We start from the raw sequence: 23,949 nt of genomic DNA on the forward strand, positions 1-23,949 counted from the left end.
CGCACGCTTTGCGGGGATTGTGGTCGGTGACCGGCACAGTGATGTTTTTTGGTTAGGGACTCATGTGTATCAGAAGACCTGCACGTGGTACATGAGGCAATATGGTTTGGCCAAATTATATACTAACTTCTGATGTTGGTTTTAAATGTAGCTGAATAAGCTTTCGTGTCAGCCATGGGTGCGATGTGCAGCCATTTCTGTCTTTTTGGCTTGTGCATATTTTATGTGTTCTGTCCCTTTTTTCATTGTGGCTAGCACTCGTGCTTTTTAAGACCCATGTGATCCAAATTAGCAGGAAGCACCTGTCTACATAAGGGAAGGATCTCCTAGTATTCTCCCATTCTACCTGCAGAGGAATGGAGAGAGGTAAGAGCTTTTTCACACTTGTGTTGCTTGGCGTCCACTTTTTCCGCCGGTGGCGCCTGCGGGGTCTGGGGGGGCCCTTTAGGGTCTGGTCCTGTGACGATGGGGTTGCAGGGCCATTCCGTGGCCCCCCTTCTCTGTTTGCGCACGCTTTGCGGGGATTGTGGTCGGTGACCGGCACAGTGATGTTTTTTGGTTAGGGACTCATGTGTATCAGAAGACCTGCACGTGGTACATGAGGCAATATGGTTTGGCCAAATTATATACTAACTTCTGATGTTGGTTTTAAATGTAGCTGAATAAGCTTTCGTGTCAGCCATGGGTGCGATGTGCAGCCATTTCTGTCTTTTTGGCTTGTGCATATTGTATGTGTTCTGTCCCTTTTTTCATTGTGGCTAGCACTCGTGCTTTTTAAGACCCATGTGATCCAAATTAGCAGGAAGCACCTGTCTACATAAGGGAAGGATCTCCTAGTATTCTCCCATTCTACCTGCAGAGGAATGGAGAGAGGTAAGAGCTTTTTCACACTTGTGTTGCTTGGCGTCCACTTTTTCCGCCGGTGGCGCCTGCGGGGTCTGGGGGGGCCCTTTAGGGTCTGGTCCTGTGACGATGGGGTTGCAGGGCCATTCCGTGGCCCCCCTTCTCTGTTTGCGCACGCTTTGCGGGGATTGTGGTCGGTGACCGGCAAAGTGATGTTTTTTGGTTAGGGACTCATGTGTATCAGAAGACCTGCATGTGGTACATGAGGCAATATGGTTTGGCCAAATTATATACTAACTTCTGATGTTGGTTTTAAATGTAGCTGAATAAGCTTTCGTGTCAGCCATGGGTGCGATGTGCAGCCATTTCTGTCTTTTTGGCTTGTGCATAATTTGCAAATAAATCTTACAAAATCAGACAATGTGATTTTCTGGATTTGTTTTCTCATTTCGTCTCCCATAGTTGAGGTCTACATATGGTGTCAATTACAGACGCCTCTCTCATCTTTTTAAGTGGTGGAACTTGCACTATTGGTGACTGACTAAATACTTTTTTTCCCCAATGTATATACTCGCAGAGGGATTTACATCCCGCTGAGTGTATGCAAGTTAACACCCCACTGTCCGGAGCATACATCACCTGCTCCCCACTCCAGTTTGCTTCGGGGCTCCCAGCGTCTGCTCACCCTGCACAGCCAATCAGTGTACTGCCCTGCCGTAGCCACTGATTGGCTGAGCGGGACGTCCTGCCGAGAACCCCCGGAGCAAGCCTACCTCTTGGCAGGAGAGGAGAGAGAGTAAGAGGAGTGAGGAGAGTGTGGCAGCAGAGAGGGTGTCAGGAGAGGGGTGGCAGGACGGAGGGGAGAGGGTAAGAGGAGAGGGTGGCAGCAGAGAGGGGAGAGGGTGGCAGGATGGAGGGGAGAGGCCCCGCGTACAGGTACGGCATGGGTCCTTAAGTGACAAGATTCCATGCCGTACCCATACGGCATGGGTCCTCAAGAGGTTAAGGTTACAGCATGTGCTCTCTGGTTTTGCCCTTTTGATGCTACTTCCTCCTATTGTTTGCCAGTACTATAGTTTGCACATGTGCAGTAGATAGTTCTACGGTTACAGCATGTGTTCCTGGGTCCAGACTACAGATGCAACCAGGTTGGTGTTAATGTCTAATCATTCACAGTTGTAGTTATTATTGATTCCTACAAAAATAGAATCCCTGTGCATCGCTTCCTACCCCTGACGAAGTTCCGGTTTGTACGTGACGCGTGGGGTATCATGGGTTGCCGTGTGTATGCTCCTCGCGTGTATAACTGTTTTTTTCTGTGCTTATGTTTTAGATTTAAAAAAAGATTGTGTCTGGACAACTTTCTTCTAGGAATGGGATACAGGGGGGCGAGTGATGGATTTTTTACACTTCTTTTTCATCTTCTGGCTTATGCCATCCTGGAGGTAATAGGGTTCATGGATGTGGGAGATCAGGACTCTGTCTAGGAAATTCCTTTGGTTCACAAAAGGGTCTTCTCAACCCATTTGCAGGGGGGTGGGGGGGGGGTGCTCAGGATCTGAAGGTTGGTTTGAGGCTTTTGAATCCCAACTAAATCCCCTTGAGGTTTTGGAACATGGTTTGGCACTGCTTCCAAGGGAATCCGTATGTGAGGGACAATTTAAAGCACAGAAGCTCCTAAGGAATGTTCATGGGAGGAGCGCTGACGCATTATTACAGTATTACATTGACATTTAAATCACATCTATGGCAGTCTGCAGTAATAGATCAGTCATGGCAGACACTAAAGCCTAATATAGGCCCCAGGCTGCAATGGCATTAAATTGGCTCTACATGAACTGGGAGCCGATCCATTCCACTATAGCACCAACAACACACATTTACAGTTTTTAAATGCTACTGTCAGCTTTGACAGCAGCATTTTAACAGTTAATAGGTCAGCATGGAGCAATTGCTACATGTGGGCTATTATTGGCGGCAAAATAGTTGGTGCAGCTCTGGAGTATAATACAGGATGTAACTCAGGATCAGTAATGTAATGTATGTACACAGTGACCTCACCAGCAGAATAGTGAGTGCAGCTCTGGGGTATAATACAGGATGTAACTCAGGATCAGTACAGGGTCAGTAATGTAATGTATGTACACAGTGACCCCACCAGCAGAATAGTGAGTGCAGCTCTGGGGTATAATACAGGATGTAACTCAGGATCAGTAATGTAATGTATGTACACAGTGACCCCACCAGCAGAATAGTGAGTGCAGCTCTGGGGTATAATACAGGATGTAACTCAGGATCTGTAATGTAATGTATGTACACAGTGACCCCACCAGCAGAATAGTGAGTGCAGCTCTGGGCTATAATACAGGATGTAACTCAGGATCAGTAATATATGTACACACTGACCCCACCAGTAGAATAGTGAGTGCAACTCTGGGCTATAATACAGGATGTAACTCAGGATCAGTAATATATGTACACACTGACCCCACCAGCAGAATAGTGAGTGCAGCTCTGGGGTATAATACAGGACTCAAGTCAGGATTAGTGATGACGAATGCTTGCCGTTGGACTCCTGGTGGCTGGAGAAGTTAGATGTAGCCCTAAGGGCCCTTTTACACAGAAAGATTATCTGACAGATTATCTGCCAAAGATTTGAAGCCAAAACCAGGAATGGATTTGAAAAGAGGAGAAATCTCAGGCTTTCCTTTATTACCTGCTCTCTTCTTATAGTCCATTCTTGGCTTTGGCTTTAAATCTTTGGCAGATAATCTGTCAGATAATCTTTCCGTGTAAAAGGGCCCTTAGGCTGCCAGGAAAACATAGACACAGCCTATGTCTGTATATAAACCAAACATTCGGCAAGTACATTTATCACTATTCAAGTTCAGTACAGGGTAAGTCATTCATTGGATAACTTTGTCTTGTATTTTTATTCCCTTTCCCAATAATAGTTGCTTCACTTTAGATTTTATTGCCCTCATCTTTAAACCATAAATGACAGGATTGAGGATGGGTGGAACCACCAGAAACTGCAGGGACATAAAGACTCTGAGCTCAGATGGTAGATTGGTTGGAGGAAAGCGATATAAAAGGATCTCGAACAGCACATCAATAAGGAAGTTCACTATGGTGATGAGATGTGGAGTACAGGTCTGCAGAGCCTTCTCCTTAGTGTCCTTGGAGGATTTCATACAGACCATGATAATCTTGAAATACGAATAAGCTATCAGTAAGGCTGTTAGTACAAGCATGGCCGCAGTGGCAAAAAGTCCATAGACATTGTTGACCGATGTGTCTACGCAGGAGAGTCTCACCACTGACCAGTTGTCACAGTACATCTTCACGATATTGGTGCCACATAGTGGAAGTCTAGCTGTTAGTATAATAAGAATGGAAATCAATGTGCTCGGATATAACCAGGCTGCTAGGAGCAGCTTAAAGACTGTGGACAATGTCATTATCATGTTATACTGCAGAGGATTGCAGATACTCACATAGCGGTCATAGGCCATGGAGGTCAAAATAGTCATCTCACATGCCCCATAGGTGTGGATACCAAATATCTGGACCAGGCAAGAAATATAGGAAATGGATGGATTCTTCTGAAGCAGATTTATTAATATGTTAAGGAAGAAGGCGCTGCTGCCATAGAGTCCATTCATACACAGTGCAGATATGAAGATGTACATGGGCTCCTGAAGACTCTTGTGATGCCACACTGTACCAATCACCACACCATTGAGAAATATAATCAGTATATAGCCCATTAAAGCAAGGACCCAGTAAAAATATTTTACTGGAGTTAATTCTCCAAAGTTGAGTGTCAACACAGAAGGTGAGAATGTGATATTTTCCAGCAGCAGCATCTAAAATAATTATTTAGTTAGAATAACTTGTTGAAAGTTTGTTCCCTGACTTTTTGATGATAGCCTACCATCATCTATCTCTCCATTTCATTTACCACTAACAGCCTGCAAATGTGTCCACCCTCACCCTGTCATTAGATAAGTTAAGGAAAAAAATGTTTTCATGACACACTTTCACCACAATATCCCGACATGTCCCTAAAGGGGAGATCACCAATATTATCACTATGTCTATGATACAGTGTTTTTCAGTTAGGGAGAGAAGGCCATGACCTTAAGTTACTGTGAAAGGCTGGTAATCTCATGAGAGCCATCAACACAGGGTATAAAAACTTTCACGTTCATCATCCTGTCTTAATCCCAATGAAGGTAGAAAAGAACCCGAGAGTAGATGTATCTATTTTTCCTAACTCCTTCCTGACTCCACATGGCAGTCATGTAATCTTCATCTCTATAAGAAGTACAATACTAGATTTTCATCTTTAATGATAGGGCCATATTTTTTGTGAACATATTAGCATATCAATAAGACCACCCTAAGATAACAAACCCTGACAGTTCGAGAGCTCACCTTTGACCCCATCTCTTCTCTATCCTCCATACCTACACAGCAGAATAAGAGACTTACTGTTATAGCAGCAGAATGTATAGTTCTCCTTTGTTCCTGGAGCGCTTCTGTCCTCCGTCCTTTTATACTGTATTCTGAGGAGCATCTGCTGCTTTCTACATCTCTGAGGATTCGTGTCTTCAGGGGGTTCAATAGTTATTGTATATAGACAGCTTATATCTCACCTCTAGAATAGGAAGTGACCTTACTCGTGTACTGGGGACCTGCCAGGCTCAGTATGGGGGAAGAGGGGTGGGGATGTTACGCTGCAGAGTTAGGTGCCACTGCGATTGGGGGGAGGGGGGAGTTCTCACTCCGAAGTTGAAAGTGGAGTACCTTGAAGGTGAAGGCAGTCCCCCTTACCGCACGGGTCCCGTAGCAGTTGAGTCGTCTACCTACATGGTATCTACTGATGTAGACTTGTTTTACTAGTCTGAGCTATGGCTAGGGCAAGATATGCATTACAGTTCCTGGACCTCCAGTAGTGCCCATTTTCTTGCCTCTCAGTAATAGTAGCCCCTTTGTTCCCCTCTTCTATTATAATGTATAATAAGCCTCCTTTGTGCCCTTACTCAGCAATAGTCACTTGTTATATAATAATGGCCGCATTTTTTTCGCCTGAATGCCCCTTTAAAGGATCATCATGCAGGGCATTGCTGTGATATGTTTACATTTCTTGGTGTTATTATAGTTTATGAAGATGCGCCCTCAGCTATTATTAATGTTCTAGAACTTAATAATAATGTGCGGCTCTAGTTCTGTCTAAATGTGGCTACTATCAGGGCATTGCTAGGCTTCAATGTCCTGGGCCCAGGCCCCAAAGGAATAAATGCTAGCCCCGAAAGTTTTTGTCACTGTTGTCCTATGTGTCTGTGTCCTTATAAGAGTGCAGCCACAGCTGACAGGAGGCACAGAGCAGGGAGCCATCAGCTGACAGGGGGCACAGAGCAGGGAGCCATTAGCTGACAGGGGGCACAGAGCAGGGAGCCATTAGCTGACAGGGGGCACAGAGCAGGGAGCCATCAGCTGACAGGAGGCACAGAGCAGGGAGCCATCAGCTGACAGGGGGCACAGAGCAGGGAGCCATTAGCTGACAGGGGGCACAGAGCAGAAAGCCATCAGCTGACAGGAGGCACAGAGCAGGGAGCCATCAGCTGACAGGAGGCACAGAGCAGGGAGCCATCAGCTGACAGGAGGCACAGAGCAGGGAGCCATCAGCTGACGGGGCACAGAGCAAGGAGCCATCAGCTAACATGGGGGCACAGAGTAGGGAGCCATCAGCCGGCAGGAGATACCGAGCAGGAAGTGACCAGCTCACAGGAACCACAAAGCAGGGAGCCATCAGCTGACAGGAGCCACATAGCAGAGAGCCATTAGCTGACAGGTGGCACAGAGCAGGAGGCCATCAGCTGACAGGGGGCACATAGCATGGAGCCATCAGCTGACAGGAGCCACAGAGCAGGAAGCATCTCTGGACAACTATCAGGGCAAAAAGAAAGATATTTACAGCGTGGGGGAACAGAAGGGGATCTTTACTGTGTGGGTATCAAATAAGGGGAACTATTCATGTTAGGGGCACTAAGGATGAGGTATTATATAGGGGTGAGGAGGGTGCAGGAAAAGTTCGAAGCTTAAAATATTTGTCCAATACATACTGCGGGGACAAGTAAGCCATGACTACCAGAAGTCTTCATGACGGCCTGGAGTGAATAGAGAAGAAAAGTAAACAACTCTGCTGAGAGAAGATGTTACCTCTGAGTCACTGGGTGTAACTGCACCCTGATTACTATACTGTCTCTATGTTGGTTTAATTCTGGACTCTGTACAGTGGTTTTTATTCAGTTGAAGTACTGTGGTGGTATTTTTCAGTCATAGTCGGGGTTTGGCGCTATTATTTTTCCCTTGTGTGTTAACCCCTTGCCTCCGCAGCCTGTTTTGGCCTTAATGACCAGGCTCATTTTTCAAAATCTGACCTGTCTCACTTTATGCGCTTATAGCTCAGTGATGCTTTAACGTATGCTAGCGATTCTGAGATTGTTTTTTCGTCACATATGGCACTTTATATTAGTGGCAAAATTTGGTCATTACTTTGTGTGTTTTTTGTGAAAAACATCAAAATATCATGAAAAATTTGAAAATTTAGCATTTTATGAACTTATGAAATTCTCTGCTTCTAAAAAAGGAAGTCATAGCACATAAATTAGTTACTAAATCACATTACCAATATGTCCTCTTTATTCTGGCATAATTTGGGAAACATATTTTACTTTTTTAGGCTGTTATGGGGCTTAGAAATCTATTAGCAAATTATCACATTTTCATAAAATTTCCAAAACTGATTTTTTTAGGGACCAGTTCTTTTTTTAAGTGGGTTTAGGAGGCTTGTATACTGGAAACCCCCATAAGTGACCCCATTTTGGAAACTAAACACCTTAAAGAATTAATCTAGGGGTATAATGAGCATTTTAACCCTACAGGGGCTGGAGGAAAGTATTCACAATTAGGCCTTAAAAAAATCGAAAATTTTAATTTTCCAATAATATATATGTTTAGATTAAAGTTTCTCCTTTCCAAAAGGAACATGAGAGAATCTGCACCCCAAAATTTGTAACGCAGGTTCTCTTGAGTACAACGGTACCCCATATGTGGGCGTAAACCACTGTATGGGCACACAGCCGGGCTCAGAGGGGAAGGAGCGCCAATTAGCTTTTTTAAAAAGTTTGAGCGCCAGGTGCGTTTGCAGTGCCCCTGTAGTGTCAGCAGAATAGAATCCCCCCAAAAGTCACTCCATTTTCGAAAGTACACCCCTCAAAGAATTCATCTTGGGGTAGGATGAGCATTTTGACCCCACATGCATTAGAGGAAAGTATTCAAAATTAGACAGTAAAAATGAAAAACACGAATTTTTCCAATAATATGTTCGTTTAGTTTGAAATTTCTCAATTTCACAAGGAAAAAGAGAAAAAAAGTACCCCAAAAATTGTAATGCAGGTTCTCCTGAATACAACGGTACCCCATATGTGGGCATAAACCACTGTATGGGCACACAGCGGGGCTCAGAAGGGAAGGAGCGCCAATTAGCATTTTCAGTGCAGATTTTGCTGAAGAAGTTTCTGAGCGCCAGGTGCGTTTGCAGCGCCCCTGTAGTGTCCGTAGAAAAGAACCCCCCCAAAAGTCACCCCATTTTGGAAAGTGCACCCCTCAAAGAATTCATCTTGGGGTGTGGTGACCATTTTGACCCCACAGGTATTAGAGCAAAGTATTTAAAATTAGACAGTAAAAATGAAAAACTCGAATTTTTCCAATAATATGTTCGTTTAGTTTAAAATTTCTCAATTTCACAAGGAACATGAGAGAATCCGCACCCCAAAATTTGTAACGCAGGTTCTCCTGAGTACAACGGTACCCGATATTGGGGCATAAACCACTGTATGGGCACACAGGAGGGCTCAGAAGGAAGGGAGCGCCAATTAGCATTTTCAGTTCAGATTTTGCTGAAGAAGTTTCTGAGCGCCAGGTGCGTTTGCAGAGACCCTGTAGTGTCCATAGAAACCCCCCCCCCCCCAAAAGTCACCCCATTTTGGAAAGTGCACCCCTCAAAGAATTCATCTTGCGGTATGGTGACCATTTTGACCCCACAGGTATTAGAGGAAAGTATTCAACATAAGACAGTAAAATTGAAAAACTTGAATTTTTCCAATAATATGTTTGTTTAGTTTGAAATTTCTCAATTTCACGAGGAACAGGGGAGAAGCTGCATGCCCAAATCTGTAACGCAGGTTCCCCTGAGTAGAACGGTACCCCATATGTGGGCATAAACCACTGTATGGGCACCCAGCCGGGCTCAGAAGGGAAGGAGCGCCAATTAGCATTTTCAGTGCAGATTTTTCCGAAGAAGTTTCTGAGCGCCAGGTGCGTTTGCAGTGCCCCTGTAGTGTCAGCAGAAGAGAACCCCCCAAAAGTCACCCCATTTAGGAAAGTACACCCCTCAAAGAATTCATCTTGGGGTGCAGTGAGCGGTTTGACCCCACAGGTATTAGAGGAAAGTATTCAAAATAAGACAGTAAAAATGAAAAACTCGAATTTTTCCAATATATGTTCGTTTAGTTTAAAATTTCTCAATTTCACGAGGAATGGGAGAAAAAAATGTACCCCAAAATCTGTAACGCAGGTTCTCCTGAGTACAACGGTACCCCATATGTGGGCATAAACCACTGTATGGGCACACAGCAGGGCTCAGAAGGAAGGGAGCGCCAATTTGCTGGAGCAAAACCGCAGCTAGTAATGGTTATTAGAATAGCGCAGTTACTAAAATACAATAAAAAAATGAGATTACAGGTAATGTGGGGTGGTCACGGATAATCTGGGGTGGTTACGGGCAACCTGCGGTGGTAACGGGCAACGTGGGGTGGTAACGGGCAACGTGGGGTGGTTACGAATAAACTGAAGTGCTTATAGGTAATCTGGGATGGGAACCTGTAACGTGCGGTGGTCGGGGGCAACGTGCGGTGGTCGGAGGCAACGTGCGGTGGTCGGAGGCAACGTGCGGTGGTCGGGGGCAACGTGCGGTGGTCGGGGGCAACGTGCGGTGGTCGGGGGCAACGTGCGGTGGTCGGGGGCAACGTGCGGTGGTCGGGGGCAACGTGCGGTGGTCAGAGGCAACGTGCGGTGGTTAGAGGCAATCTGGGGGGAATTACATGTGATTAGGGGCAACATGGGGTGGTTACAGACAATCTGTGGTGGTTACGGGCAACCTGGGGGGGTTACAGACAATCTGTGGTGGTTATGGGCAACCTGGGGGGGTTACAGACAATCTGGGGTGGTTACGGATAAACTGAAGTGCTTATAGGTAATCAGGGGTGGGTACATGTAATTTTGGGTGGTTACGGCAATCTGGTGTGGTTACGGGCAATCTGGAGGGGGTCACTGGCAACGTGTGTGAGTTAGAGGCAACGTGCAGTGGTTACGTGCAATATGGGGGGGTTACGGGCAATCGGGGCTGATTACGGACCATCTGGAGGGGCTCACTGGCAATTTGGGGTGGTTACAGGCAACGTGCGGTGGTTATGGGCAACGTGCGGTGGTTATGGGCAATGTGTGGTGGTTATAGGCAACGTGCGGTGGTTATGGGCAACGTGCGGTGGTTATGGGCAACGTGCGGTGGTTATGGGCAACGTGTGGTGGTTAGTGGCAACGTGCGGTGGTTATGGGCAACGTGCGGTGGTTATAGGCAATGTTCGGTGGTTATGGGCAACGTGCGGTGGTTATGGGCAATGTGTGGTGGTTATAGGCAACGTGCGGTGGTTATGGGCAACGTGCGGTGGTTAGTGGCAACGTGCAGTGGTTATGGGCAACGTGCGGTGGTTAGTGGCGACGTGCGGTGGTTAGTGGCAACGTGCGGTGGTTATGGGCAGCGTGCGGTGGTTATGGGCAACGTGCGGTGGTTAGTGGCAACGTGCGGTGGTTATGGGCAACGTGCGGTGGTTAGTGGCAACGTGCAGTGGTTATGGGCAACGTGCGGTGGTTAGTGGCAACGTGCGGTGGTTATGGGCAGCGTGCGGTGGTTATGGGCAACATGTGGTGGTTAGTGGCAACGTGCAGTGGTTATGGGCAACGTGCGGTGGTTAGTGGCAACGTGCGGTGGTTATGGGCAGCGTGCGGTGGTTATGGGCAACGTGTGGTGGTTAGTGGCAACGTGCGGTGGTTATGGGCAATGTGCGGTGATTACGTGCAATCTGGGGCGGATACGGGCAATCTGGGGCAGATATGGGCAACCTGCGGTGGTTACGGGTACTTTGGGGGGGCTAGGGGTAATCTGGGAGTAAAGTGCAATTATTACTATAATAAAAAGTGTGTGTTTTATTTTTTTGTATGTTTTTCACTTTTTGTACTTTATACATTAATTATCACTGTATTACTATGATTACTGTGATATTTTCTATCACAGTAATCATAGTTCAGTGACAGAGACCAAATTGGTCTCTGTCACTTTAAATTTTCTGAGATAACTGATTCTGGAGCGCATGCGCACTTCAGAATCAGCCTGGACGTCGAGGAGGACGGAGCTCCGTGGATCAGGTAACGTATGTGGGGAAGGGGGGGTGACTGGGGGACGGGGGGTGACTGGGGGGGTGGGGGGGCGACTTGGGGGGGGGGCACGGTGACACTTTTTATCCCCTGTCACCAATGATTTATGGTGACAGGGGATAAAAAGTGCTGGCAGCACTGGGAACAGGCGATCGGCGGTATATAGTATATACCGCCGATCGCCTGCTCCGGGACCACACGGGGGGGTCCCCGATCACTGCCCCATGCTCTCCGCTACCTCCGGTGGCGGAGAGCATGGGGCTTTGATCACTAATTAATTTCCATCCCTGCAAACAAACATCGTTTGTTCGCAGGGATGGGGGCGGCCATCTTGGATCTGATGGCCCCCCGGGGAGGGTGATCGGGGGGCTGATCTGGGGTCTGAGGGGACATTTTTCATCTCCCCCCACCGTGGATTCACGGTGGGGGGAGATGAAAACTATCGGCGGCGCCGGTAATGCCCGGTATCGGCGGATCGCCGCTAAAACGGTAGTAGCGGCGATCCGCCGGTATCGGAGGACGAGGGGAGGGGGCCGGGGGACACAGACTGAGTGGCGGTGGGGGGAGGCAGCGTTCTGCAGCCTCCCCCCGCCGCCCGATCGGCGGGGGACACTGAATCTCCCCATAGACGCTGCGGTCGCATTGACCGCGGCGTTTATGGGGTTAACTGCCCGGGGGGGAGCGCGGCTCCCCTCCGGGCAGTGGCAGCAGAAGGAGGCTGTGTGACACAGCCTCCTCCTGCTGCCCGATCGCATCTAGGGACAGAGGGGGGAGGCAGGGAAAGCATGACGTCCAGTGACGTTCTGCCACTGCTTTTCATGACGTCCCTGGACGTCATATTGGGGGAAGGGGTTAATATTGGGGATGATATTTAATCACTGTGGGGTGGTAATTTGCGGTCATTGTGTGGCATTATTATTTGGTGTTTTGGTTTTTATTGATCCCAGTATAGTGGCAGTAGCAGTTCAGTAGCAGTATGATGATATGTATATGTATTGTGGTATTTGTTCTTTGTATAGTGGTATGATTTGGTAACTGTATTATTATCATATAGAAGTATACTGCTATATACTGAACATTATCTTACTTACTTTCTCACTCTGATTTTTTTTTTTCAGTTTTAGTTTTCCTGCCGGTGCAGGAGATTCCTATTTCACCTGTGCCGATATGTTGGTAAACTTATTTTTAAGCCTTTCAGACTTCTGATATCCTGTATGTGGCATTAAAATGTGTTAGATAAACATACTGTTGTGTGATGAACCTATTATTGAGTGTGATGCAACTCAGAAGGCCCGTGCCGTGGATGTTTTAAGACCTTAGGAACGCCCCTGGCCACGATAATATTTGGATGCTCTGCAGATTGTAAAACACTGTATATGCTTACTGTACAGAATGGTGGCTGCAGCCTCCATATTTAACACTAGGTGGTGTTGCAGTATCCTAAATAGCAGTAAAAAAGAAAATCCAGATTTTCCTCTCACAAGGAGCGTGCACACCTTAACATAAGCCTATTTAAAGCTAAAACACGTGATACAGGGTGTTTATAATATTATTGTAACTTTCATACAATTTCACTATTCAGTTTTGTCTAGCCATCGCACACTAATCTTTATTGTCTTTGAAGCTAGCTGTATCTCCAAGGCGTCCGTTCATTCACTCATTGTGGGAATGCCCCTAGACATGTAGTTTACAAGGAACACTTGTTCTGACGCAGAGACTTCAAGCAGATTCTGCCGCATGGCCTCCACTTGCAGTTATGCCAGTCCCATAAACGTAATGATATTCGGCATGTCAATTCTTGGGTGCACTGCGCAGGGGGGAACTTCAAGCGGAATCCGCTTAAAGTCTCCGCACGTATTCTGTAGTGTGCACATACCCTTACCCTTTACAGTGCTCTCCGCTGCCACCTCTGTCCATGTCAGGAACTGTCCAGAGCAGCAGCAAATCCCCATAGAAAACCTCTCCTGCTATGGACAGAGGTGACAGCAAAGAGCACTGTGTCAGACTGGAGAGAATACACAACTTCCAGCAGGACATACAGCAGCTGATAAGTATTGGAAGACTGGAGATTTTTTTTTTAAATAGAAGTAAATTACAAATCTGTATAACTTTCTGACACCAGATGATGTGAAAGAAAAAAGGTTTTGACAGTTAATGATAACAACTAAGGGGGGCATTTATTAAGTCCAGCGTTTTTTACGCCGGACTTAAAAATGCCCCCCCATCTCCGGCGCTACGGAGATTAATGTAGAGACGGACTGCCTCTACATAAATCCCGTGCGCGGCGGTGCGCACCGCCGAAAACCTACGCCAGCTGAGGCGTATATTTGGGCGGAACGGATGGTAAATCGCGCGCACTCTGAGTCCGCCCCCTACACGCCCTCCTGGCGTACTCGGCGGAAAGTGCCGATTTGCTAATATTTTATACGCAAATCGGCCATTTGCGAATAAAAAAATACGCAAATCAGCACTTTCCGCCGAAAATCATCCCTTCGCCGGATGATACATGCCACCCTAAGAGTACATTGTATGTATCACAGCCATGGGACCCATGGCTATTGGGAAGCTAGTTAGTCTCTGGGCTAAAAAGTTGTGATTGGTGGATAGATCCCGATCTAAGAGCTAGATGGGTATTTGGTGGCATTTTATGCCCATTCAGTAGTAATACCCATATTACCATTAATACCCACTATTATTTGTTGCCCTTCAGCTACAAATTACCCCCCCCCACACACACACACACACACCCACAAAACCCACTGTGTGCTACCAGAATGCCCCTGTGAGACCCTGACGACAGCCAGAATGCCATCACTGTGCCTAAGCTAGCTATACTACCCTAATGGCATCCGCAACAATGCCAATGCCCCCTATGCCATGTATACTGCAATGGTTCTGTGATATCATCAATGCCCCAAAGACAGCCCTATACCCCAATGCCAGTCATAATGCCCCTAAAGCTTGTTATCCCAATCATATTGCCGCCCCATCAAACCTAACAATTACAGTACCCTGATGGCAGCCATAATGCCACCACTGTGCCTAAGCTAGTTACAATGCCCGATGGCAGCCATAATGCTGTCAATGCCCTCTAAGCCAGCTGCATTGCCTCCATGATGCCCCAATGCCCTCAAAAGTTGTTAATTCCAATCAAAATAGCCATATGTCACACATAAAGGACCCAAGGTAACCAGATTAGCCCCCGTGCCAGCTACAATGCCCACTTTGCCAACATACCATGAAGGGGAGATTAATGGCTGTCTCATAGTAAGATTCTCTGTTGCCCATAGAAACCAAGCACAGCTCCCATAGCAACCAATCACAGCTCAGCTTTCATTTTACCAGAGCAATGAGAAAAGAGTTGAGATCTGATTGGTTGCTATGGGAGCTATCATTGGTTGCTATGGACAGAAAGAATCTCACTATAAGGGTGCCCTCACACATACCGTGTCGCTGCGTATTTATCACACAAAACTTGCACGAAACTCGCATGAAACTCACACGAAAGTAGCTGTGTTTTTTGTGGTGTTAAACTCTCCTGTGACAATCAAAACTCGCATGTAAAAATTGCACCAAACACGCAGCGAGAATACACATACATTGGGGGACATTTATTAAAAAATGCTACGGAGATTTATGTAGAGGCGGACTGCCTCTACATAAATCCCGTGCGCGCCGGTGCGCACCGCCGAAAACCTACGCCAGCTGAGGACTGGAGTAGGTTTTCGGCGTATCTTTTGGCGGAACAGATGGTAAATCGCGCGGACTCTGAGTCTGCGCCCTCCGTTCCGCCCCCTACACACCCCCTAGGGGTCCCGCCCCACTGGCGTACCCGGCGGAAAGTGATGATTTGCGAATATTTTATTCGCAAATCGTCTATTTGCGAATAAAAAAATTCGCAAATCGGCACTTTCCGACGAAAATCATCCGTACGCCGGATGATACATGTCACCCATTGACTTTATAGCAATCAGTATCACTGTGGATTTATGTGGGAGAAACTCGCAGCGATAAATACGCAACGATAAGGTACGTGTGAAGGCACCCTAAGACAGCACCATAAATCTTTCCCAACACTTCTAAACATGCTATTCTTACCTGGTCTTTGCTCACCCAGTGTCGTCCTATGGCATCTCTGGGTCCAATGCTGAATGATGCCGCCTACACTTTTCCGAGACGGACTCTTGCTGTCCGTGGCTCTGGCTTATCTGAGTCCTTGATTGGCTGAGCGGGCTGTCGCTCCCAAGAGGAGTCTGTCTCAGAAGTGTAGGTGGGATCGTTCATTGGAGAAGCCGGAGATGGTGTAAGAGGACACCGGTGGAACGCAGAATGGTCAGAAGTTTAAAATACCCAGAATGCCCCGTTAAAGTGTTACTGTCTTTGGGCCCTTGCACATTAGGGAAATTGTGCAGATAAGCTCCAGCGGATTCCGTACGCGCTCCTGCTTGAACATCTGGCCGTCCCATAGGCTCCATTCTATGGTCCGGTGGACGCCATCTGTCCAAAGAATTCACATGTCAATTATTTTTTGGGCAGGTGGCGGAATCTACCTGAATAGAATGGAGCCTATGGGATGTTGGGATGGCCAGATGTTTAAGCGGGAGCGTGTACAAAATCCACCGGAGCTTATCCGCACGATTTCCGTAGTGTACAAGGGCCCTTTTGGACTAAGTTCCCCCCTGAGTGCTGGAGTGCTGATCATGCATGACTGTGTGGACGTCACTGATCAGCCCTGGTCACAACCCCTCCGAACATTGCATTATCCATGTTCCAACTGCGCTGGATTATACAATGCTCCACTGAGAGGCGCCATTGTCATCAGATGACTCATTGTCTTTTGGTTCATCTGGTTGTCTTGTCTAGAGATGAGTAGATTTCCTAAATTAGTTTTGGATCCAATTCTGTAAATCCGAATTACATTAGATTTTTTTTTTTATTTAATTTAGACCAAACCATCTCTGGTCGCTTATTATAATATTCTCCTGATATATTAGGGGCAGGAATCAGACACTTTCAGGAGGAAAACACTTATTTGAATATTACTATTATTATTTTAATAATATAATGATTATATTGTTGTTTTTGTTGTTCTTCTTCTTCTTAGTAGTATTGTCATTCAGATTATGATATCATTATTATAACATTTTACTATGTTTTTTATATGACTATGATGATGGTGATTATTATTATTAGTAGTAGTAATAGTTGTAGTAGTATTCATATTATGATAATGTTATTATTATTATTATTATTATTATTATTATTAGTAGTAGTAGTAGTAGTAATATTAGTAGTAGTATTCATATTATGATGATAATGATGATGATGATGATTATTATTATTATTATTATTATTAATACTAATAATATTAATAATAATAATAATAAAAACATCACATCATAATTTGAATATGATACTATTATTAAATTTTAGTATTGTATTTTATATGATGATTGTGATTATTATAGCTATTATGATGATTATGGTGATAATTATTGTTATTGTTATTATAATTAGTTGTAGTAGTATTCATATTATAATTGTGATGTGATAACTATTATTGTTATTAATATTATTATTATTATTAGTAGTAGTAGTAGTAGTAGTGTTATTGTTATTCAAATTACATTGGTGATTATTATAATATTAGCATTGTTCATATTATGTTTATTGATGTTATTAATATTATGATGGTGGTAATGATATATATATATATATATATATATATATATATATATATATATAATTATATATATTAGTTTTTAATATTTTTTTTTATTTTTTCATTTCTTTTATAAGTTTCTTTTTATTATTTTTTTCTTTATATTTTACAAGTGAGAAGACATCAGCCATGTATTGTGTATTTATCCCATTAGATATCATTTATGTTCATTATCTTTATGTTTCCGTCGGGGGATTCTCCTTAATGCTGCTCTCTGAGGGCCGGTGACCTTTTTCTGCTGCAATAGAGATGAGAACATTTAGGAGTGACAGAGGTTAATGAGTCTTTATTGTACAGACACCTCCAGAGAGTCCATTACAAGGTTTACATGTATCTTCTATCTACTGTGTAACCTTCCTCCCCGGAGAGAGCGGCAGGTGGCTGAACCTACAGAGTACAACAAGGACTCAAACAATAACTACTACTCATCATAAACTGAACTTTATACCAAACTTTACCACCTCTGTAGAATGTGAATATACAGTCCAATATACATATACCAGGATGTGTTCACATGTGACCTCTTGCCCAGGGCCATATATGAATATATACTGTTATATAGGACATATAGATACATTAACCTTTCTCAATCACTTATGCATCCTAAATTGTTAGATTAGTTATAACCCTATATGTGATATGTTATTAGCATCACAATGTTGAAGACATAGACACATAGATGTAGCAGCAGATGACATGACTGATGGCTTGGTACTATGCTTCTATACGGCACTACACTAACAGAGCAGTTCTCCATGTAGAGGAGCAGAGATTCCTTTACCACTCTCCCTGCTCCTGTACAGTACTATAAATGGCCACTCTCTAGATTTGTCGCTGCTCTTACATCCAGACCAGAGAGTGTACTATACACGATTGTCCAGATCACATCTGCCCGGTGCCTAGAGGCCGCCTGTCCAATGTTAAGCATGTAGTAATGGGCAGTGATACACAAACTGTATGCACCGCCATTTAGGCCAACAGGTGTACATTAGTGGCACTAGTGCATACATTATATGTATCTCCACTTACTTTACAAAAGCTGGGACAGCCGCAAGGTCACATGAATGTAAAGCACCAGGTCATGAGCACCATCAGGTCCCATGAATGTAAAGCACCAGGCCATGAGCACCACCAGGTCCCATGAAAGTAAAGCACTGGGTCCCATGAATGTAAAGCACCAGGTCATGAACACCACCAGGTCCCATGAATGCAAAGCACCAGGTCATGAGCACCACCAGGTCCCATTAATGTAAAGCACCAGGTCATGAGCACCACCAGGTCCCATGAAAGTAAAGCACCGGGTCCCATGAATGTAAAGCACCAGGTCATAAGCATCGAGTCCCATGAATGTAAAGCACCAGGTCATGAGCCCAAGGTCCCATGAATGTAAAGCACAAGGTCATAAGCACCAGGTCCATGAATGTAAAGCACCAGGTCATAAGCATCGAGTCCCATGAATGTAAAGCACCAGGTCATGAGCCCAAGGTCCCATGAATGTAAAGCACCAGGTCATAAGCATCGAGTCCCATGAATGTAAAGCACCAGGTCATGAGCCCAAGGTCCCATGAATGTAAAGCACCAGGTCCCATGAGCAGGACTATACATATATTACGCACAATTGTCTGGGTCACATTTGCGCTGACCGGTGTTCATGATGGGGGCCACCATATCTATAGCTTCTGCTTCTCCAACCTTTTACAGTAGGCCATTCCATAGTGTGACCCAGATAACTGTAAAGAACCTTTTTATTTCTCCTCATACATCTTACAATTGTAATGCTTTTGCAGCTGCTGCCTGACATTGAGTATTATTGATTAGCTTATGTATAACCAGAATTCCTAGGTTATTATTCTATACTCTTCTATGATCATATTATAGATTGTCCTAGTATAAAATCATGTGTAATATCTCCTTGATAAGCCATCATCTCAAGTCAGTAGGTTACGTCATTGCAGGTTTCTATTCTATTTTTGCTATGGCTGAGCAGGTCTCCCGTGTGGCCTCGCTCTGTAGGGAGCGCGGGGAATTCACTGCTCATTTATCCCTCTTATTTGTCAGCACTTTCATAGTTGTTAAGTGATCGTCATTAATGAGGTCTCCGCGTATTTACATCAGCTGAGAGGCAATTATTACATTGTACAATGACACTGTTTAAGTCGGGTCCCCGAGGGCTCCGCAGGTGTCTATTAGCCTTTTCCACAGACTAGTTAACCCTAAACATCAATTAGTGAATAATTCTAGAAGAGAATGAGATATTGTCCTGATTGGAAATTTAAGACTTTCGATTATTTTTCGTTAAGTAATTTAAATTTCTTCTTTGACAGTCTATGAACTTTTTTCCCGTTTTCTTTTTAACAATGTTTGAGAAAGATAAGAATAAAATTAAAGGGAGTTTACAACATTATGGTTATAGTTCCATTAATAAACAATCAGGTCTTCATGACATTGTATGCATTCATATACTATACGGTTAGGTTCAAACAGCATCTTTTTGTGGCTGTTTTACGACCGTCTGTTTGGATGTCCGTCATTGTGAGGCCAAATGACATCTGTGATTACGAAATAACGATTATTAGATTGATAATTATTAATAGAGATGAGTGAACTGAGCAAAAGTTTGGTTGGGCAGCTTTACCAAAGTTCAGCAAAAAGTTTGGTCCGACCTGAACTTTACCAATAGCCCTAAAGCCCCGTCTGAGAGCCCTACACTCTGTAGAACATGGTTAGGTCACAGTGGAGGGTATCCAAGTACTCTTAGGGCGGGTTCACACTGCGGAATTCCGTCAGCTGTCCGCCCGCACATCTGGGCGCCTTTCCGCCGGCCCCATAGACACCATTCTAGGGGCCGGCGTATTCCGCTATACGCTGAAAGAAGTGTCATGTCACTTCTTTTAGCGGATCGCGGAATACGCCGGCCCATAGAATGGTGTCTATGGAGCCGGCGGAAAAGCGCGTGCCCTTGCGGGCGGACAGCTGACGGAATTCCGCGGACATTGTCCGCGAGAATTCCGTAGTGTGAACCCGCCCTAAGATGTTATTACGACAAAGTTAACATTGAACTTTTAACAAGTATGGCTATGGGAAAACAGATGGCACCCAAAGCAACTTAGAGCTGGTTTAATAGTACTTTGCACTGGTGGGATTTTATGCTCTTTGAAATCAAATTCAAAAAGGACAAAAATTATCCTTTTTCCATATGAGGTTTATATGAATACGGAGGTATCAGAAAAACCAAAGACTTTTTCTATAAAATTATCCCTTTTTGGGTAGTACCAATAAGACTGACGACCTAAAAAGTACCGAAGACCCTTTGTCAGGACTGTATCTCTGCGGAGTGTAATGCGCCCCTCAGCTCGTGCTGTGCGGCCGAGAAAGCGCTGATTTCTTGTATTCTGGTTTACACTGGTTTATCTGCTCACTTTGTTTAGTGAACACACCCGACTTCACCTGCTTATTTCTGTCTAGCCATGTCATGGTTAATCTGTGTTTTGGTTCTGCTGTGACTGACAGGTCTTCCTGCCAGTGATCGGTTTTGTTCTCAGGTGTCTGTGCTTTGAGATTAGGGGGATGGTCCAATTATGTCCTGGATCAGAACCCTGGCCTCCTATATAACTAACCCCAGTCTGTGCACTCATTGCTGGTTATTGCCTGACACCCTTGATGCATTCCATTCAACGTCTGCAGTGGTGTCCTGCCTCTGAATGGCTTAGTGGGCCTACAACGTCACGTCTGAAGACCAGGAAGCGGCCGTACTCTGAAGACCAGAGTGGCGGAATGTGGGCGTTATTATTTTGACCCTCCCCAGCCATTACCAAAAAGGGGTCTTGGCTGGTATATTCCTTTAACATTTACTGACCAGACCAATATACCAGTTGGGAGAAGACTCAAGGATGTATAAATAATCATCAGGAAAATTCTAGTTGGTGATGGTTGCCTTTTTAAAGCTTCTTATCTGCAATCATTACGTACATGGACAGTACATCGGGGAACGAGTCCCCCCGCTGAATTATGGCGTACATCTATGTTACTCGGGGTCATGTTTATTAGATCACCTCTTTGGCTTTCTATTTAAATGTAATACTATAGCCACCTTAATCCCCCTTCAACTTTCTTTTATTGTTTTTACAATGTTAAACCCAAAACTTGTAGTCCCTTGTGGTCTTGTAATGGCCAATGATATTTTATTAATGGGTTTTTATCTTAATTTTTTACACCCTAAAATCTTATCTGCTTTTGTTACCACTTCTGGCCATTGAGTTCTATTACTTAGCTTAATTGTAACCAGAATTCCTCCTAATATTCTATAATATTCCATGATTATAGATATTATAGTTTGTCCTAGTATGTAATCATGTGTAATATCTCCTTAACCCCTTGCCTCTAAAGCCTGTTTTGGCCTTAATGACCAGGCTCATTTTTCAAAATCTGACCTGTCTCACTTTATGCGCTTATAGCTCAGTGATGCTGTAACGTATGCTAGCGATTCTGAGATTGTTTTTTCGTCACATATGGCACTTTATATTAGTAGCAAAATTTGGTCACTACTTTGTGTATTTTTTGTGAAAAACATCAAAATATCATGAAAAATTTGAAAATTTTGCATTTTATGAACTTCTGAAATTCTCTGCTTCTAAAAAAGCAAGTCATAGCACATAAATTAGTTGCTAAATCACATTACCAATATGTCCTCTTTATTCTGGCATAATTTTGGAAACATATTTTACTTTTTTAGGGTGTTACTGGGCTTAGAAATTTATTAGCAAATTATCACATTTTGTGAAAATTTCCAAAACTGATTTTTTTTAGGGACCAGTTCTTTTTTTAAATGGATTTAGAAGGCTTGTATACTGGAAACCCCCATAAGTGACCCCATTTTGGAAACTAGACACCTTAAAGAATTAATCTAGGGGTATAATGAGCATTTTAACCCTACAGGGGCTGGAGGAAAGTATTCACAATTAGGCCGTAAAAAAATTGAAAATTTAAATTTTCAAATAATATAAACGTTTAGATTAAAGTTTCTCATTTTCAAAAGGAACATGAGAAAAAAAGCATGCCAAAATTTGTAACGCAGGTTTTCCTGAATACAACGGTACCCCATATGTGGGCGTAAACCACTGTATGGGCACACAGCAGGGCTCAGAAGGAAGGGAGCGACAATTGGCTTTTTTAATGCAGATTTTGCTGAAGAAGTTTCTGAGCGCCAGGTGCGTTTGCAGAGCCCCTGTAGTGTCCGCAGAATAGAATCCCCCCAAAAGTCACCCCATTTTCGAAACTACACCCCTCAAAGAATTCATCTTTGGGTAGGATGAGCACTTTGACCCCACAGGTATTAGAGGAAAGTATTCAGAATTAGACAGTAAAAATGAAAAACCCGAAATTTTCCAATAATATGTTTGTTTAGTTTGAAATTTCTCAATTTCACGAGGAACAAGAGAAAAAAAGTACCCCAAAATTTGTAACGCAGGTTCTCCTGAATACAACGGTACCCCATATGTGGGCGTAAACCACTGTATGGCCACACAGCCGGGCTCAGAAGGGAAGGAGCGCCTATTAGCTTTTTCAATGCAGATTTTTCTGAAGAAGTTTCTGAGCGCCAGGTGCGTTTGCAGCTCCCCTGTAGTGTCCGCAGACGAGAAACCCCCCATAAGTCACCCCATTTTGGAAAGTACACCCCTCAAGGAATTCATCTTTGGGTGTGGTGACCATTTTGACCCCACAGGTATTAGAGGAAAGTATTCAAAATAAGACAGTAAAATTGAAAAACTAGAATTTTTCCAATAATATGTTCGTTTAGTTGGAAATTTCTCAATTTCACGAGGAACAGGGGAGAAGCTGCATGCCAAAATCTGTAACGCAGGTTCTCCTGAGTAGAATGGTACCCCATATGTGGGCATAAACCACTGTATGGGCACCCAGCTGGGCTCAGAAGGGAAGGAGCGCCAATTAGCATTTTCAGTGCAGATTTTTCCGAAGAAGTTTCTGAGCGCCAGGTGCGTTTGCAGCGCCCCTGTAGTGTCAGCAGAATAGATCCCCCCCAAAAGTCACCCCATTTAGGAAAGTACACCCCTCAAAGAATTCATCTTGGGGTGTGGTGACCATTTTGACCCCACAGGTATTAGAGGAAAGTATTTAAAAGTAGAGAGTAAAAAAGAAAAACTCAAATTTTTCCAATAATATGTTTGTTTAGTTTGAAATTTCTCAATTTCACGAGGAACAGGAGAGAAAATGTACCCAAAAATTTATAACGCAGGTTCTCGTGAGTAGAACGGTACCCCATATGTGGGTATAAACCACTCCATGGGCACACATCAGGGCTCAGAAGGAAGGGAGCGCCAATTAGCATTTTCAGTGCAGATTTTGCTGAAGAAGTTTCTGAGCGCCAGGTGCATTTTTTAGTGCACCTGTAGTGCCAGCGTATTAAAATCTCGCCATAAGTCATCCCATTTTGGAAAGTAAACCCCTCAAAGAATTCATCTTGGGGTGTGGTGACCATTTTGACCCCACAGGTATTAGAGGAAAGTATTCAAAAGTAGACAGTAAAAATGAAAAACTCGAATTTTTCCAGTAATATGTTCCTTTAGTTGGAAATTTCTAAATTTCACGAGGAACAGGAAAGAAAACGTACCCCAAAATCTGTAACGCAGGTTCTCCTGAGTAGAACAGTACCCCATATGTGGGCATAAACCACTGTATGGGCACACAGCCGGGCTCAGAAGGGAAGGAGCGCCAATTTGCTGGAGCAAAACTGCAGCTAGAAACAGTTATTAGAATAGCGCAGTTACTAAAATACAATAAAAAAATTAGATTACAGGTAATGT

General features: G+C 44.3%; 1 protein-coding gene across 1 annotated transcript; it reads right to left on the reverse strand.

Moving 5' to 3' along the window:
- Positions 1–3,749: 3,749 nt before the first annotated feature.
- Positions 3,750–4,712, reverse strand: LOC138794044 (olfactory receptor 52D1-like). Its single transcript, XM_069972809.1, has one exon. It carries the CDS (start codon positions 4,710–4,712, stop codon positions 3,750–3,752), a length of 963 nt encoding a protein of 320 aa, XP_069828910.1.
- Between the last annotated feature and the right edge of the window lie 19,237 nt (positions 4,713–23,949).

This window comes from Dendropsophus ebraccatus, chromosome 5 (genome assembly GCF_027789765.1).
Source record: "Dendropsophus ebraccatus isolate aDenEbr1 chromosome 5, aDenEbr1.pat, whole genome shotgun sequence".
In the NCBI taxonomy this organism is placed as follows: domain Eukaryota; kingdom Metazoa; phylum Chordata; class Amphibia; order Anura; family Hylidae; genus Dendropsophus; species Dendropsophus ebraccatus.